The sequence below is a fragment of the Sparus aurata genome, chromosome 7 (assembly GCF_900880675.1).
Source record: "Sparus aurata chromosome 7, fSpaAur1.1, whole genome shotgun sequence".
NCBI lineage: Eukaryota > Metazoa > Chordata > Actinopteri > Spariformes > Sparidae > Sparus > Sparus aurata.
Genome location: NC_044193.1, coordinates 27,182,015 through 27,200,410, shown reverse-complemented (window position 1 = coordinate 27,200,410; position 18,396 = coordinate 27,182,015). Strand labels below are relative to the sequence as shown.

The 18,396-nt window shown below is 41.3% G+C and overlaps 1 protein-coding gene across 1 annotated transcript; it reads left to right on the top strand.

The window, feature by feature from the left end:
• Positions 1–4,169: 4,169 nt before the first annotated feature.
• LOC115584574 (protein-glutamine gamma-glutamyltransferase E-like) lies at positions 4,170–16,595 on the top strand. The gene is made up of 16 exons (XM_030422095.1): positions 4,170–4,227; positions 6,052–6,243; positions 6,493–6,729; positions 6,838–6,956; positions 7,067–7,195; positions 7,384–7,561; positions 7,831–7,966; positions 8,297–8,400; positions 8,600–8,839; positions 8,978–9,019; positions 9,138–9,164; positions 9,886–9,930; positions 11,609–11,833; positions 11,987–12,147; positions 12,612–12,751; positions 15,048–16,595. Exons 1-16 carry the CDS (start codon positions 4,191–4,193, stop codon positions 15,202–15,204), a joined length of 2,169 nt encoding a protein of 722 aa, XP_030277955.1. The 5' UTR covers positions 4,170–4,190; the 3' UTR covers positions 15,205–16,595.
• Positions 16,596–18,396: the final 1,801 nt, after the last annotated feature.

Genomic DNA, 18,396 nt, shown 5'->3' with positions numbered 1-18,396 from the left:
ATAATGAAAATGTAAAACAACTTCCTCCTGAAATTTTTTTTCTCACCCGTAGCCCTTATACCCTTCCATACAAAACCCTCTGTCCGTCACTGGCAAAATTCAACCAATCAGGTTATATTATTGTAATAAATGTGTTTTGACTGATCGACCCACAGAGGGAGCTGTAGAGCTGCCAGACAGGTTCCCAGTCACTCACCCCACCTTTCAAGAAAAGTTATGCTAGTGGATGTGCACACCACTAAGACACATTGCCACAAGACAACATATGGTACTGCTTGTGGGCATGTAGTGGATGAGTCCTCCGTCAGTGTGTGGAAATGAGTGACATGATGAAACTCATTAACATAAACTGAAACGAGTCCAATTGCCCATGGCACAGCACTTGCAATTACCATGAACTGGATGACTGAGAACCTTCATCAACAACCGATGATCTCTTTATGTAAAGCTTAGTGAATGGGATTGCGTCAGGTTGAGGTCACCACACCTGCAGACGCTGTAAAACCAGATGGGTTTTCACTTTTCCAGCTAAAGGTGTGTCATCGCGGGCATCATTACATATTGTTTCTCCATGGACAGCACATGTGGAAAAACTTTGATTAACCGCCGTACATGTGGACATTTTTGAAACTCTGAAACGTGGGGTTAGCGATCAGTATTTGCTGTAAAAGAGAAGTAAAACAAGAGGTAGACTTTTTAAAGTGCTGTCAACTCAGAGTCTTTTTGTGGGCATACCAAAATAAAAAAAATGAGTAAAAAATCCTTGGCAACTCACAGTGTCTTTGAGCACTAGAGCGAAAATGCTGCACCAAAACCAATTTACAGTTCAGTCGCAACTTCGCCACGCCACCGTCGATGCAAGTCCAGCCTTTCTAGAGAAAGATGTGTCAAGAGATTTCCTTCCAAAGAAAAAATGCAGGTGTGTGTGTTTGCTGTAACCACTGCCATTAGTCATCTATCAGTGTGTGATAATGGGTGACATTTTGAGGGTCGTCTTCAATCTTCTGTATTGGTTGTAAGCGACTGACTGCATTAAAAGACGCAGGCTTTGACTCATAAACTCTGTAGCTGTAATTTAGTTCTCCAACAGCTCAACATTTATTATTATTGACTTGTAAAAACCTTTGTCTCTCATCTTGCTCCATCATGAGGTCAAAATTATTAAAACACTTTACTTTAGGGCATAAAGACATTTTCACACAGACAGAACTATCTGGGGAAAAAAAATTTGGGGTCAGATGTCAAAATAAACATTCCTTTCTCTATTAAATGTGACTCTAGCGCCTTCAGTAAAACTAAAAGAAGATACTTCATTGCATGTATCTTTAGGAATTTTAGGAGTCAAGGCACAACCTATTATTCTGAAAAAATGGGTGAGGGCTAATTCATGATGTAATACGACATTTGATCCAAGGTATACAACACTATAAATATCAGTAAAGCGTGAAAACATTTCTGTGGTTAAACAGATTGAAAGTGAATTGACTTCAACCCTGATCCAGTTGCTATTCAAAGTGCTTTTAAGGGAAACTTATCCAGCAACTTAACAATCAATCACAGTTATTCAGTTTTTTGTTCTACAAATCTTATTTTTGTCACTAAATACTGGGTAAAAACAAAACAAAAAAAAATGACAGGTTTGTACTTGCAAATTATTAATGGGCCTCAATATGCCCTTTTGTATCAAATTTGCTTTGACAAAAATAAAAAGTTAACTATTTTTATTCGACCCATTCGTACCACATCTTGTTTTTCTGTGACGCGAACGTCAATCTGACGCAAAGAACACGCCGTCCAATTTGAAAATTTGCTTTGTTAAACTGACCCATCTGTGAAGGAGCTGTCGGAGACTGTTTGGAAAGGAGGCGGACACTTTTTAAGAAATTCTTGGCAGGTGATTGAACAAAACTACGGGAGAGTATTAGGGCCATGGATGTTGGGACAAAATGAGAGGAGGAGGTTTTTTTTTATTTTGTGAAAAAAGTCAAAATGTGGAGAGTAAAGTCAACTCTTCTGGACCCTCAAATCCAGTGAGGGGAGCGACTGACAGCAGCTATGTGAGCTGCCCGAGCATCCGGTCTCTGCCATCACTATATCCTTTCAATTTGAGCTTGCGCGTATGCGGCCACCTCTTCCATGACTGTGAGGTTTTCCATTCTGAACAGACAAAAGCTTTCGGCACAATCTTGTCGAAGTATACTGACAACTTCAGTATGAGCCAAAAGAGAAATCACGTCTTTGTTACTAAAGCCGATTCTTACGTACAGTTTCACCAGTTCATCTACACAAGGCATTTTGTTGAGGCAGTCATACGCGCCAGCTCTCCAAAGGTCAACTTTAATCTTGAAAATGTCAACTTTATTTTTCGACATTTCGACTTTTTTCTCGAGGTGCATAATGAAAATATAAAATCTTTTTTTCTCACCCATGGCCCTAATACTCTACCTTACAAAACCCTCTGTCCGTCGATGGCTACATTCAACCAATCAGGTCATATTATCGTAATAAATGTGTTTTGACTGATCGACCCACAGAGGGAGCTGTAGAGCTGCCAGACAGATTCCCAGTCACTCACCCCACCTTTCAAGAAAAGTTATGCTAGTGGATGTGCACACCGCTAAGACACATTGCCACAAGACAACATATGGTACTGCTTGTGGGCATGTAGTGGATGAGTCCTCCGTCAGTGTGTGGAAATGAGTGACATGATGAAACTCATTAACATTAACTGAAACGAGTCCAATTGCCCATGGCACAGCACTTGCAATTACCATGAACTGGATGACTGAGAACCTTCATCAGCAACCCATGATCTCTTTTTGTAAAGCTTAGTGAATGGGATTGCGTCAGACGCTGTAAAACCAGATGGGTTTTCACTTTTCCAGTTAAAGGTGTGTCATCGCGGGCATCATTACATATTGTTTCTCCATGGACAGCACATGTGGAAAAACTTTGATTAACCGCCGTACATGTGGACATTTTTGAAACTCTGAAACGTGGGGTTAGCGATCAGTATTTGCTGTAAAAGAGAAGTAAAACAAGAGGTAGACTTTTTAAAGTGCTGTCAACTCAGAGTCTTTTTGTGGGCATACCAAAATAAAAAAAATGAGTAAGAAATCCTTGGCAACTCACAGTGTCTTTGAGCACTAGAGCGAAAATGCTGCACCAAAACCAATTTACAGTTCAGTCGCAACTTCGCCACGCCACCGTCGATGCAAGTCCAGCCTTTCTAGAGAAAGATGTGTCACGAGATTTCTTTCCAAAGAAAAAATGCAAGTGTGTGTGATTGCTGTAACCACTGCCATTAGTCATCTATCAGTGTGTGATAATGGGTGACATTTTGAAGGTCGTCTTCAATCTTCTTCTGCATTGGTTGTAAGCGACTGACTGCATTAAAAGACGCAGGCTTTGACTCAAACTCTGTAGCTGTAATTTAGTTCTCCAACAACTCAACATTTATTATTATTGACTTGTAATAACTTTTGACTATCATCTTGCTCCATCATGAGGTCAAAATTATTAAAACACTTTACTTTGGGGCATAAAGACATTTTCACACAGACAGAACTATCTGGAAAAAAAAAAAAAATTGGGGTTTGTCTATTAAATGTAACTCTAGCGATGAGTCTTTGCAGTGGTGTGGTAATAAAAACACGACCTCAAATCAATGAGCATCATGCGACAGACAGCCTCATATTACATTATGCCTGAACGTGAACCCGAGGCTGTGGTAAGCTATCGTGAGTGAACATTTTGTAGTTCAATTAGCAACCCTCTGACTGTGTCAGAACTAATAAACAAATATTATACATTGGTAGTATTTATCCCAGGGCTGTTGCACTGGACTTCATTGCGCTTGTTTTGGCTGTTTACTCCTGCTGCAATCATCCCCCTTTCTGGTGATTTGGGTGTGTCGAGATCCATTGGAAGGTCTTTGCATAAACTGAACGTGAGGTAAACTGGATTTTTTTTAAAACCACCATCATCACTTGCTGCTGCTCCCCAGGCTGTTATTAACTCCCCTGGTTTAAAAAAAATGTTGCTAGTTAACGCTTGCTTCTATGCTCAATGGGTGTGGTTTGCCACTGATGACCAATATAAGTGAGAGCGAGTGAGATGCTTATCAGTGCAGTGTTGGATTCTGCTTGTCATTCCTTCGGACACTTGCAACTCTGTCACACCTTCAGACAATGGACTACATGCAACAGACTGTAAAAAACATCTGTGGTGAGTTCACTCTGTGTATCTTACCGCTCTGCTGTTTCTCTGCTCCAGACAAAGTTATGTGCATGCTTCTGACTTTTGACTCTAAAATTCAAATTAAGTTCTGTTTGATATGATTGACATCATTTTCGAAGATTTTTATACATTTTTCATCCACAACTCAGTCATATTATCTCTGGCTTGTCTAACAAACCTTAAAGTTATCCCAGGTTAGATTAATCAAGTGCAGCTATTATTTCAACGCAAATCGAGTTTAAATGATTGAGTCAGAAGGAGTATCAGGATGTTCCATTGAAGAATCTTCATATTTCTTTTTTTTGTGTGTACATTGTTGACTCAAGTTTTTCACTTCACAAGTCTTCAAGTGCACAAAGACTTCCAGGTATGAATGTACATAAATAGCATGGTCATAAACAAAGCAGAGCTTGTGACAGAAATGTGAGGATGGTCTGTTAAAGGTATGTGACACGGAGGCATTGAAGTCTTTCAACATGTGCACAACAATGTGAAAAGAAACAGCCCAAATGGGTTAAAACCAATGAATTAGTCTTTTAGATTAGACTTTTACTTTTTCTATTTTGTTTTGGTACTCTCTAGTGACCAGAAACCTTTTTTTCACAGGTAACACTACTTGGATACTCTGCCGATAGAATTGTTTGTAATATACCTCAGCTGTATTCCTGTATACCCTATACCTCTCTTTCTTCTACTTGTAAGCTGCTGGAAATTCAATTTCCTTGCGGGAGTCATCCCAAAAGGATCAATAAAGAGAAGTCTAAGTCTAGTCTAAGTCTAGTCTAAGTCTAAGTCTAAATATTGAAACAGTTCATCAATTGAAATTCAATAATTTAGCTTTTTTGCTTTGACTGTAAGTGTTTAACATATGACCTATAGAGCTTTTGTGACAGTTCCTGAACACCTACATATTTTCAGAATTATATTGGTGAACTATTCATTCAACCTGCTATACAAATGAATCTTGAATCTTCGGTGAACATTCTAATTCTACTTTGACATTCAACATCATATACACAGATGTTCAACAACACATAGTTCACTAACAAGACCACACCACAATTTAAGGTAGTTTATTTAAATTGGTAGAAGATTTAGGAGAGGGTAGGAAATGGGGATCTGGGTTGTTGGGTGAGGGAAAAGGAGGGTTCAAGGTTGGTGGATGAAGAGGGAGGTTTGAGTGGGTGCGGATTGGCGGGACCGTCTAGAAACCAGGGAGGTTGAGACTCAGAATGGGGGTATGTCTCGATGGGCGCAAGTCTTGATCGGCGTGGCTTCATCATCCATGGTTCCTGTGCTGGAATGGCCTGGGTTCGTGTTCTGCAGGATCTTCTTGACATGGGATGTCGATGTCAAAGGCTTGGCTGAGAGGATAGTGGAGAAGGAGAGTGACGGGGGGGTGGGTTATAGGAAATTGATTTTAACTGGAGAGAACTTGTTAGACTAGGTGGCTGAGTTAAAAAAGGCACAGGTGGTTTGGTGAGACTCAGGTGGTTGGATTGGCTGGGCCTGGGTCGCAGATCAGCGTGGAGGAGTGGCGTGGTCAACAAACTTTTTACCATGTCTTTTGCTGTTGTTTTTTCAATGCTGAACACGTTGAACAATATAGTGTTACCGTTCACTGACACACATGTGGGACCAAAATGTCTTGGACATTCATCTCCCAACATCCCTTCTTCCCTCCTCTTTTATTTCTACTCCTGCTCCTCTCCCATCGTTCTCTATTGATCACCGTGATGGTTCCTGAAAGTGGGAACAGTGTTTCATCTAGTCTTCAGATCAGTGCGCCGTTTACATGTACTGCTTTTACAGGCACTGACACGGGCAACCGCCAACTGAAGCTTGTGAACTTTGAGGCTCATGACAACCACGCTGCCCATGACACAGAGGGGCTCAGCAAACAGCACCTGGTGGTGCGACGAGGGAGACCGTTTAAAATCCAGCTGCTGTTTGGACAGGGGTGGAACCCTCACGCTCAGATCCTCGTCCTGGAGGTTTGGCTAGGTATAAAGAATAAAATGAGTCACTCTTACAAATAAAATACTCACTTCTACGTCTACAAGCATAGTAGCACATCTTTCCTAATAATAGCAAACTTACACTAACACTATTACTGAGTCAGTTTGCTGACGTCATGGCTCTTCAAGTCATGAAGTCATAAGGAAATATGAATATGCTATGCCAGGCTAATTTATTGTTATTGCATGATTTAAATGTTTAACTCATTCAAAGGTGTTTTCCTTCATCATCCAGGCGACATGTCCGAGAAGTTTCAAGCCCACTTCTCTGGTGATCAGTTCGACCCAGAGAGGTGGTCCGCCAGAATCTTCTCCGACGACGTGACTCTTCAGTCAGTCACCATCCACATCTGCTCCCCTGTTCTGTCCTCGGTGGGTCTGTACCACCTCCAGCTCCACATAATGACCTCAAGTAGCAGAATTAGCTACCTAGTTGGATCATTCGTGCTGCTCTGCAACCCTTGGCTGAAAGGTGGGCCCATGTACTCGGTACTCCCGGTACTCCTTCCTGTTAGTGCCTCCAGTTTCTGCTATTATGTCGCCATAGAAGTCCTTCCACAACACTGTCATTGCTTTTCAGATGATCCCGTGTACATGCCACTGGATGCCCAAATAGGAGAGTACATCACGAGTGATTATGGGGTGCTGTTTATGGGTAGCCACTCGAATGTTAGTAGGCGTCCCTGGTCGTTTGGTCAGGTATGTGACACCCAACTGTTGTCAATCAAATGTGACAAAAAGGCCAAGTTGAGAAGGCAAGAGGTCATACTGAATTCAGGACAGCTCCACCTGTGTTTCCATGTGTGCAGTATGAGCCTGGGGTCCTGGAAGCATGTCTGCAGCTCCTACAGGTCAGCCCACAGCACCTCAGTGACAAGAACAGAGACTACTCCCGACGAGCAGACCCTGTCTACCTCAGCAGGGTGATCTGTGCCATGGTGAGAGACAACAATCGCGAATACTGAATGTACCTTGTGTGACATAGATATGCTCAAACATGCACGTGCACTCCCTCTCATGCCAGAGCTGTCGTCACTATTATCGTCATGACTGAAATGTATCGAGCAATTTTCTCTGCGGTTGATGAAAGAAGGAAAGGTCACCAAAGTTTCTCCTCCTGTCTCAGGTAAATTGTAACGATGACCTGGGCATATTGACGGGTAAGTGGTCGGGCAGCTACAAGGATGGTGTCAGGCCTACGGACTGGAGCGGCAGCGCAGACATCCTTCACCGCTGGGTCTCGTCCAATTGCAACCCGGTGCGCTATGGCCAGTGCTGGGTCTTTGCATCTGTCCTCTGCACAGGTACTTTAAACGATTGTGACACAAAAGCGCATTTAGGCCATTTAAGTGTTATTGAGCTTTCCCCCAATGCAGAGCTGTTGCCCAGCATCTCATTGAATTTTAACTGGTACATTGTCCGTTCAAGACATGCAGCTTTTCACAGATTATCCAGTAGTGTGAGGGAACCAATACCATGATTAATTAAAGGGATGGATGGTTTATTTCATTATCCTGGTCCATCAAACATTCAAGGCTGACACCTTTTTTTTTCTTCTTTTTTTTTTCCCCAGTGATGAGGGTGCTGGGGATTCCCTCCAGGGTGGTGACAGTTTTTAACGCAGCCCATGACACTGACAGCAACACGACAATTGAAGAATATTACTCGAGTACAGGAGAGAAGCTCAACATCTCCAAGGACAGCATTTGGTTGGTGTCTCTTGCATTCAAAGACAGTTAAACCTTTATACTTACTTTTAAACTGCATTCTTCAATAAGCACCATATTGTTTGTTTGTTTTTCAGCTACAATCCAGTAAATTGTTGCCTCTTAACCTAATGATAAATGAGTCTAGAGAAAAGCGGAGGCCTGCTGCTCCATGTCGACATCTGAGACGTATTTGTACTGTCTGCTTTGTCTTTCTTGCGGTACATTTGGCTGTGTCATGTATTCTGTTCTGAGCGGGCATGTCCATGTTCATTGGTGTATGCATTACTGGTGTGTATGTGTTTACATCCATTAGCGTGTGTCTTTTGGCAGGAACTTCCATGTGTGGGTGGAGTGCTGGATGAGGAGACCAGACCTCGGTCCGGAGTTTGATGGCTGGCAGGTGGTGGATCCGACCCCCCAGGAGAGGAGTGGAGGTCTGTGCCTCAAGTGGCTTTTAACTTAGTGCCGTCATGTATTTGGATTTCAATATTATTAAAGGAGCACTATGTATTTTTGGGGAAGAATTTTTATTTTTTTTTATGCCTAAACAAACTAAATAAACCGACTCTTCATTTTCATGATTGATTAAACTGAAAGTGGAAATTAACGGATCAAACACACCATTCGCTGCAGGGATATTCCGCTGTGGCCCTTGTCCCGTGGTTGCCGTCCAGCAACACTGCTTCAGCACCCCTTACGACACTCCATTCATCTATGCCTCTGTTGATGCTGACGTTGTCCGGCTGATCCTGCGCAATGGACAGGTGGTGGGGAGGAAGGTGGACAGTGAGCAGGTTGGACAGCTCATCTACACCAAGAGCATCGGCTCAGACAAACCACAGAACCTGGCACGGACTTATAAAGGCAAGAAAAGTAAGACAGGGTCCTCTGTCTTCGGGGCTTTCTATAAAGAGAAATCTACTGAATTAGAGATGAAAAACAAGTCTGATACAGAAATGTTTTCTCAACATACAGTATGTGATTTCCTCACCATTTCCTTTCCTTTTCCAGGGCCGCAACCATCAGACTCCCCTCCAGTCTCGGGGATGCTAGGTCAGTGGTTGTGTAACAAATCGTTTTCACCCTCACAAGAATTTGCCTCTTTTTTTCACCACGTGTTTTATAAAGTTATTTTTTTCCTTTTTCCGCCCTTTTTCAATGGAACAACAAGGACAGCCACGAAGCCTCATGATGAGTGGTAAGTGAGTGTAACCTGGCGCCTACATTACCAACAATGCAACGTATCCACTGAGTGACGTTAACGGTGGCAATTTTTTTGATTACATTCAGCTTCAAATAGATTCACAAAAAAAGAAAACTTCACATGATTTTTTTTTCACATGTGCAGGAGTACTCCCCAAGCCCTGTAAACACACTTTAATGTGACAAATTGAAGGAGTTACCCTTTAAATAGGTCCCTCAACCAGAAGTCGGTCTTGTCCATCATCTTGCAGGCCATCCCAAAGCTCTGATTTGGGTCTGAGGTGCGATCAGCCTTCACTTATCTCTACCAGCTGACATTCCCCCTTATTGGAAATCATTTATTTATTTATTGGACGCTGTGAGGGAAACGTTGATTCAATTATGGCTGGAGTTTATGTCAGCAAGGAAAAACCATTCACCAGTTTTAGCTTGGGCACTGATACATTTCCGCAAGACGAGCTTTTCAACTCGGCTGCACAGCCGTAGATGACAGCCGTCTCTCCATCACTCCATCAGACATCTACAAAGCTCATCAGTTGTTCTAAAAACCTTAAATTCCTCCTTTAATATCCACATACCTGTTACTGTGTAATTATAAGACAAGAAATAGGTATTCTTACTTCCATTTCAAGCTCCTTTTCACAGAGCCTTATTTTCATAATGCTACTTTTCAAAGATTCTTCTTTTCGTGACAAAATATATCTCTCTTTTTACAGAGAAGTGCACAACATATTCGCGGTCCTGTCTGATGAGTGGATCAGGTAAGCTTCCATTCTGTTCATGCTATCACAATATAGTGACACTGTCTATACTGGCTTCATTTTTATAATTCCACAGGTCCTTTTCCACTGAAAAGTACGAAGACTGTCATAGTCAAAGCTTAGATTCCTTCTGGTACCATACCTACTAGAAATGCATATTCTAATAAGTAGTTACATGCTTAGCAGTAGTGATAACAATGCATAACATAATCAACCCTCTTAACTCGGTTCTTTAGTCAGCACTTTGGCATTCGTGAATCATCGTCATTTGCCATGCCTCACCACTGACTTCCATAAGACTGGTAGACTACTATCAAAGGCGAAGCTATGCACTTCAGGTATTCAGGTCATCCAGCTGAAAATATTTCCATTGTTGAACTAAAGCAAGTTGCTTGAGACCAAAACTCTCCAACGTGTGAAAGGCTCTCAAGTCAGTCTGAATGCAAACAGCTTGTACTGATTATTCGGACCAGGAAACATGGATGAATAGCCCTTTAATTTGAGCTGTGACAACATTCTTTTTGTTTAATGTGTCCGTACAAGGAGGTCAAATATGACATGCCAAACGGGACTTTTTATATTGATACAAGATCCAATAGCAATACATTGGCTGGTATGAATAGTGATATAGGCAAGATATTGTGCAGCTTAACAATAAACTTTATAGCCCAAACCACAAACTTTAGTGGGATGTTAATTTTAAATAACGCAATCTTTTTCTGCATTATAAATAATAAAAGTTTTCATATTGGAATTATGTCTACGATATATCCAAAATCCAATATCGGCCAACTGACGTATCTATATGCCTGATTCAAGGGCAGACACTAAAGGTCAACAGGGTACATTTTTAAACTAGCTATCACTATGAGACGTCCCCAGCTGATGACTCACATTAATAATTGTTTGTGTTCCAAGTTTGCTGAAATGTTATGTTTAAATATGCAAGCCATGCATTGTCAAAAATGAGAAAGGCAAACATTTTCATAACAGAAATCTGTTTATAAAGCCAGGTTAAAAATTCTAGTTTTATTGTCTTGACATACATTTAAATACGGGATTTATCAGACGCTTCTGTCCAAAGCGACTTACAGTAATTCATAATCTGATGGCGGTGGCTGCCATGCAAGGTGCCGACCAGCACATCAGGAGCAGTTTTGGGCTCAGTATTTTGCCCAAGGACACTTTGACATGCAGACCAGGGGAATCGAACTAGCACCCTACCAAAAACAAGACGCTGGCTCTACCCCCTGAGCCACAGCCACCCCGAAATATAACAGTCAAGGTTATTTCAGAGGGAATTCTCGATGTCTTGTTTTATCACGCCATTCATCAGAAAATACTGCAAAAAGTGCTTAAAAAAACAATAAGAATTGACGTGGTTTTAGGAAGAAAATCTTTCATAAATCGGGCTCTGACAGGTTTAACACTTACATACATTTTTAAAACAAAATGTGGTAACAGGTAAAAAGTCTAACTATCACCATGAAACTTTTTATTTTATACAATTATTTTTTATCTTACAAGTTTTCCACATACTATTTGCCATGTCCTTTTTGATCAAACATTAAAAAAAATGTTTTGTAACAGCCTTGTAAGCATGCACAGTTAGAACACAGTAGTTTATCTTTCAGATGTAACAATAATGCACTCTGTTTCCCATGGGTTTATCTGGTAGCTGTGTCTCATGAAGAAGCCTCATCCGATTTGGAGGTGTCCCTAAATGTAGACGGGGAGCCGACAGTGGGTGAGAATATTGCCATTTGTGTGACGGTCACGAACCGGTCGGGCGGCCCGAGGGACCTGATGGTGCACCTCGACGCTCAGCTCAAGGAGTACAACAGCAGCGCGCAGCAGAGCTTCTGGAAGGAGCAGAAGGAAGTGCACATCCAGCCGGATGATGGTGAGGCAGTGTGAAAGTGTACGGTGTCTGACACTATTGCTGCATGATCGTATTTAGTGGTATTTAATTTTTTTTTTTTCTAACAAATTTTATTCGCTTTGCTCCTCTTCTGTTATTTTTTTTTAACCCCGACATCTTTTATGCTGGCTGCAGTTTTGAAGCTGCGCCACACCATCCCTTCCTCTGAGCATGAGTCGGTCCTGGCAGGCGATGACATGGTGAACGTGGCAGTGGTCGTAAAGGACGTCAGGGCCAAAGAAAGAGTCCTGGATACGCAGGAGTTCAGCATGAGCTCACCGCAGATTACCATAGAGGTACCAGCAGCATCCTGCATCAAGTACTGCCGATGCATTTTGCGCCTTTTCTCTGACTTCTACACCTTTCTGCACTCTGGTCTCTTTCGTGGGTGTCAGTCGTTCACGACAGGTTGCAGCTGTTGTAGGGCGAACACAGAAATTCATATCAGAGAAGTGTTCGGCATCGATCCGCGCTCACTGGTCATCTGTGAAGCACAGTTTGGTGACCTAAACCTTCAAACCTCTCAAACGCGCTAATTCATATCATGATGTTTATTTGACATCATGTAAGATGCGCATAATTTGCCATGTACAACAGTTTTGAGTGAGTTTATTTCCACCGTAAACCAGTCTTTTAGTCTTAAGAGGTCACCATCGTCCAGTCAAGATTATATGTACTAGCGCTTCTAGCTGTGGGTCTGTCTGTCGAGCGCCAGAGCTGATTATTATCTAATGTCTCTTCAATGTGTCTTTTCTAACAGATTGAAGGAGGGGACAGCATCGAGATGAGGAAGGAGTACACAGCCCAGGTGTCCTTCACCAACACCTTTCCCAAAACTCTGAACAGAGCTGTGCTGACGGTCGAGGGATTCGGCTTGTTACAGGACAAACAGGAGGCCAGGTAAGACTTCAACACGTGCAGTAAATCATCATTCTCAAGTGACAGTTCTGTTTGTTGGTTTGTTGCGTGCCTGATGCCAAGGATAACAGAGGTGTTGCAAAACAAAAGATAAAAAAAAAAAGACTCTCCTCCATCTGAACTGTGAGAAAAGGAGAACAAGACAGTTTGCTGTTTAAGAGCCTGAGTATGCAGCCCAGGAATGTTGTCAGGCGTGTTTTTGCAGCAGCAGGAGCAAAGTATTCAAGTACTTTAGCTCTCTGGTTAGAGAGAGGCACCCGGAGCTCAAGGATTAAATCTACTAATGTATTCATGTGATGACCCTCTTCTTTATCTCTTCTCCTTAAAATTAATATCATACTCATACCCTCTTAACAGTAAAATATCCAATCAATGACTTTTTCAAGAACATGTAATACTACACATTTACGTAATATATCAATCAACATATTGTGGGGAAACCAGGGTGTCTTAGGACGAGCTATACAATAAACAACATCAAAACGTGCCAGACTATCTGACCTGGGAGCCGTCTTTTGTCTCCCCTTCTTTGTGCTTGACATGGCTCTCAAAGAGGTTATTTAAAAAAAACGCTGTATTAAGTCAGGACTGTGAACACAAAGCAACGTAATGAAAGCTGCATGCTCGAACACTCCGTTTTCCTTGATCATGTTTTTATACATATAATATACATCATAAACCGTTATATCTGTTTCTAATCTCTTAAAGTGAATAGTTTGAACAAACTTATATTTATTTTCAGACAATTTCCTTTATAGTCATGACTTGAGTCATTAGTTAAAAAAAACCCATATGAATACTATATTTGTACACTGCAAAATCAAAGTGACTTTACTGAATGAAATGAGAAAATTATTCCCTCAAAATGACCAAATACAGAAGACTAATAATTGTTGTTGAAAATGTTTTAGCTCATACAGCTTTACAAAAGTAAAGTCTACTTTACTTCACTGATGTAGCGTACTCTCAAAGTTTTCGGGCATTTGTCCCAAAATCTTCGCAGACATGGCGTAGGTTGTCTTCATGAGCGTCACCCAACAACAGAAAAAGCAACCTGCACTGTTCAACAAAAGTTGACTTTACTTTAAAAGTAAAATACAAATGACAATTCAGTTTAAGTTGTAAGATTTAAAAAGTTGCCTCATTTGTTCTTTGAAGTGAAGTCACTTTGTCAGATTGTGCAGTGTGCTGAAGACAAACAAATGAAAGAATATGCGGCGTATGAAAAGCTGCCAATAGCTTAATATTTGGCTGTAAAGATGAGGACTCCAGAAAAAACATACAAGAAAAGGCTGAATGACGAAACAGTTCAGCTTCATGTGTCACTCAGGTTGTCATGGCACCCGTGTTTCACCTCGGGCTGTGACATGTGGGTCAACAGGTTGAATCGCCACCTGCCAGTTACATTTTCTCTGGGTTGCCAGGCCTGTCTGTGTTGACCAAGTGTCAACAGTCAGGCTCAGTGCCAGAGTTGTATTCTGCCTCTGCTGCTCTGTGACGCTTGCTATTGTCTCTTCAGTGCTAAATGGCTTTTATGTTTTTGCTTAAATGAGCCAAAAAAAGACTATCTGTAGCAGATAAGAGGTCACCTTGTGGTTAAAGACATGGAAAGCATTCTTCTATCATGAGCATCTGCCATGAAATGCAGCATCACTACATTGTTCAGTATATTTAACTTTCTTCTTGTCTCTTCTTCCCATTACCACTGGACAAACTTTGTCAATGAAACTCTGATAAGTTCCAAATTGTCTTTTCCTGGTTTGGTCCCATTTCCCTCGTGCCCTGGTGGCTTTCTATTGGCACGGACAATGAAGCAAAAGTTTCACCCCGGAGAGGAATACGTTAGCTAATTAGAGGGGAGATTCAGCAGACACATCTAGTTAGGAGGTAATACATCACCGCGCTAAATGCTGGAACAATTGAACTGCTTTGGCATTTGCTTTTTCTGGCTTGAGAAAGGGCAGAACGTGAAGCCAGTGGGAGCCAGAAAAATCTCTCTACCTGGCTGCGGAGTTGTGGAATAATTGGTGATATTAATCAACACTCATCACCCCCACACACTCAGAAAAAAATTATCTTTCTCTGCTGTGGAACACTGGATATCTCGCCAATTGCCCCCTTTTTTTTTTTAAACATACAATAGTTCCAATATTACCCACTCATGTGCAAAGCAGTAGTTCTCCTGGGGATATTCTGTGTTTGTCTTTGTGAGTGCTGAAATTTGGAAAAGATTACATTACTCTTCTCTTCGCTCTCTCTCTCTCTCTCTCTCTCCCAGACTGACTCTCCTGCAGCCGGGCGACAAGATAGAGAAGAAGGTGTCCATCACGGCCACTTCACCTGGCACCAAAGTGCTGATAGCCACTTTCTCACACAGCAACAGCCCCAGTGTTGTTTCCAGGTGCTTCCACAAAGTGTCTATAACCAGGGAATGACAGTGAAGAGTTCACCGTGCCAAAAAGCTTCAGCAACAAAAAACTGCAAAAGCACACGTTCATTTTGTTACACTCCGACATGTCATCTGTCTGCTTTCTTTATCCTTGCAATGTTGTATTTAGATTTTTTTTTTCATAACACTCAGGAAAGTTGATATATTGATATTTGTTGTATATATAATAATACAGTGTTTCTGTATTTGACCAAATAGGAGTGTGAACAGATTTATTGTAAGACTTATACATACACAAAAACATAATGGTACAGTATATGAATAGTGTGAGTGGGGACGTAATACATACATGCATGCAAGACGCATTACACAATAAAAGCTGTAATGCAAAATAACATGTAGGAATGCTGTCATCGGCCAAAATGGTGGAAGTCAGTGCTGCATTGTGGGTGGGTGATAAGTAATGTCATAGGCCACCTCTGTTCAAAGACGGTTGTTCCAGTGTGACATAGATGGATTCTTTCTTTCAAACCATCTGCCAGAGAAAACAGTCCTTAACGACTCTGTAAGGGTACTCCCACACATAGTTTAAAAGCCTGCAACCCCCCTCCAGTTAGTTAGAACTGAAGAAGCCTCCTGGATGAGAGCTGAAGTGCCCTCAAGTAACTGAAATAAGTCCAGTTGCCTATGATATAGCATTTATGAATACACTCCCCCTAATGTAACGGCATGGCTCCCTGCCTAGTACATGACTGGTCTTTCATACTCTCTGTTCGCAACACAAATGATGCCATATGAGGAACTGCTGAGATTATATTGTGAATTGTTTTTGATGTGACAAAAATTGGTGGATTGTCCCTTTTATAGCTGAGGACGGACTGTGCTGCGTTGCTGTAACTCAGTAATACCACTAGGTGGCAGCAACTATCCACTTGTATGTCTGACGTTTAACTTCTAACGTCTAACTAATAACTGAGACTAATAACACTTTCACGATGAAGAAAATACAAACAATTCTGTTTCTTCTGCACTTTTGATAATCTCTTATGTGCTGCTGCCTGTGTTTTGTGATTATAATGTGTTAATATAATATGTTTGGGCCTGTTTTTCACTTTTTCAAGGAAACCACTGGCTACTGAAGGGCTGCAGTGGCAAAGTTTCTAAAGTTTTACACAAGAATTTTCCCTGCACAATGCTACACTCTTTTTTAAGAAATCAGATGTTGAGCATCGCTGATGTTAACACACCCTTTTCTGTCATATGTCAAATAAGAACTACGTCTTTAAAAAACGCGTTTATAAACTGATGAACTTTCACATCGTCCAAAAAACATCAGGAATTTAGCAAAATCAATTCATTTTTAGCCATGAAATTAAAGTAAATGAATGTTTTTTTTAATTGTCTTGAAATGTTGAATAAATGTACTGATCAAATTAAGACGCATGCTCAAGCAGGGAGCAGGAGGCTTTGCTGCAGCATTCATTATTAAAACCTGTTTTGTAGTTTAAAGGAAACATACACATGTGTCTTTAGCATGTTAAGATACATCATGGTTGCTTGTTCTGATGATGAGGAATACGCTGTTACAATGAAGGTTAATACCAAATTCAGTCGTTAGGCCTACATGTAACTGTGCAGTCACTGGCAGCAGCCTCAACAGCTGGATTCACAGTGACAGCAGCCACAGCATGAAATCCTTCATCACATGAAGAACTGACTCTTCAAACTGAGAAAACAAATCTGACAATGAGTCCTCCGAAGTAAACAACAAAGTCCATTGCTTGACATATAGAAGCACTTTATGATCTGAAGACACCATTGGCAGGATAACATCTGCTGTCTGTGCCTTCCAAAGTGGTTACAATCACAGTCGATAGATTAGAAATGATCTGTTTTATGATGTAAAGAAGCTATGGTGTAGGATTGGTGGGGTTCAGGCACAGAGCTGACTTGGTTAAGATGAGGGAAACACTGTAGTTTGGGTTAATATGACGACTTCATTTACATTATGGAGCGTTGCCATTATGATAAAAACAGCCTGATAGACATGTGGTTATGGTTCAGGGATGAACATCAACTGCCAGGTATTAAACTACAGTTTAACCCTTCGACAAGGGTCGTCCATTTTTCTTTTTCATTCTTGTGGCCTCTGTCTACAAAAGATACAAAAGAAACTTTGCTCAAGTGCTTGAAGGGATATTCCGGTGTAAGTTTAATCCATGCTCTAAACCACTGCGAAATTGTGTTAGACTCCCTCTCGAGAGATCAAGTTAGCAGACCGCTAATTTACAGAGTTTTATCAACCTCAGAAACGACCGCACGACAACAATACACTGCAGTAAATGGATCCAAACCGCCACCAAAAAGCCACAAATAATGCTCAGAACAGCACCAAACTTCAGCAACAGTTCAGGGTCTCAGCACATAGTCCGGGGCATCTAACCTCCGCTAGCTTAGCTAGGGAAGCTATTGGGATGCTAAAAACAGAGTTCAACTCTCCTCCATCAGCTTCCGGGTTGGGGAAGTCCCGACGCGATGATTACCGAGTGCGGTTAGAAATGCTCAATTCCGTTCTTTTCCCTGTCCGCTCTCGATAATAACTGTTATAAACTGGCAGGTAAGACACATGAACTTTGATTGCTTTTCCATTGAGTCATTATCATACATTTTCATCCATGAGCCGCGGAACTCTACTGCACTCGGTAATCGAGTCATCGGGACTTCCCGTCAACAGGAAGCTGCTGCAGAAGAGAGGTAAATTTAGTCAGCTTTTCAGTAGAAATCCAGCTAAGCTAGCGGAGATTAGATGCCCTGGACTATGTGCTGAGACCCTATTTGTACTGTTGCCAATGTTTGGTGCTGTTCTGAGCATTATTTGTGGCTTTTTGGTGGCGGTTTATATTTGGACCCATTAACTGCAGTGTATTGCTGTCGTGTGTTCGTTTCTGAGGTTGATAAAACTCTGTAAATTAGCGGCCTGCTAACTTGATCTCTCGAGAGGGAGTGTAACACAGTTTCATGGTGATTTAGACCATGGATTAAATTTACACCGGAATATTCCTTTAATCATCTTCAGCAATAAAAAATTATCTTCATTTTATTTTTTATCTGACCTTTGGAAAAAATGGAATCGGATAGAATCACTATATTAATTATAAAGAATATTTTTTGGCTGATGTAGGATATGTAGAGGCATCAGTAGACATAACAGGCTCATTTTCAGGATTGTGGTTTTATT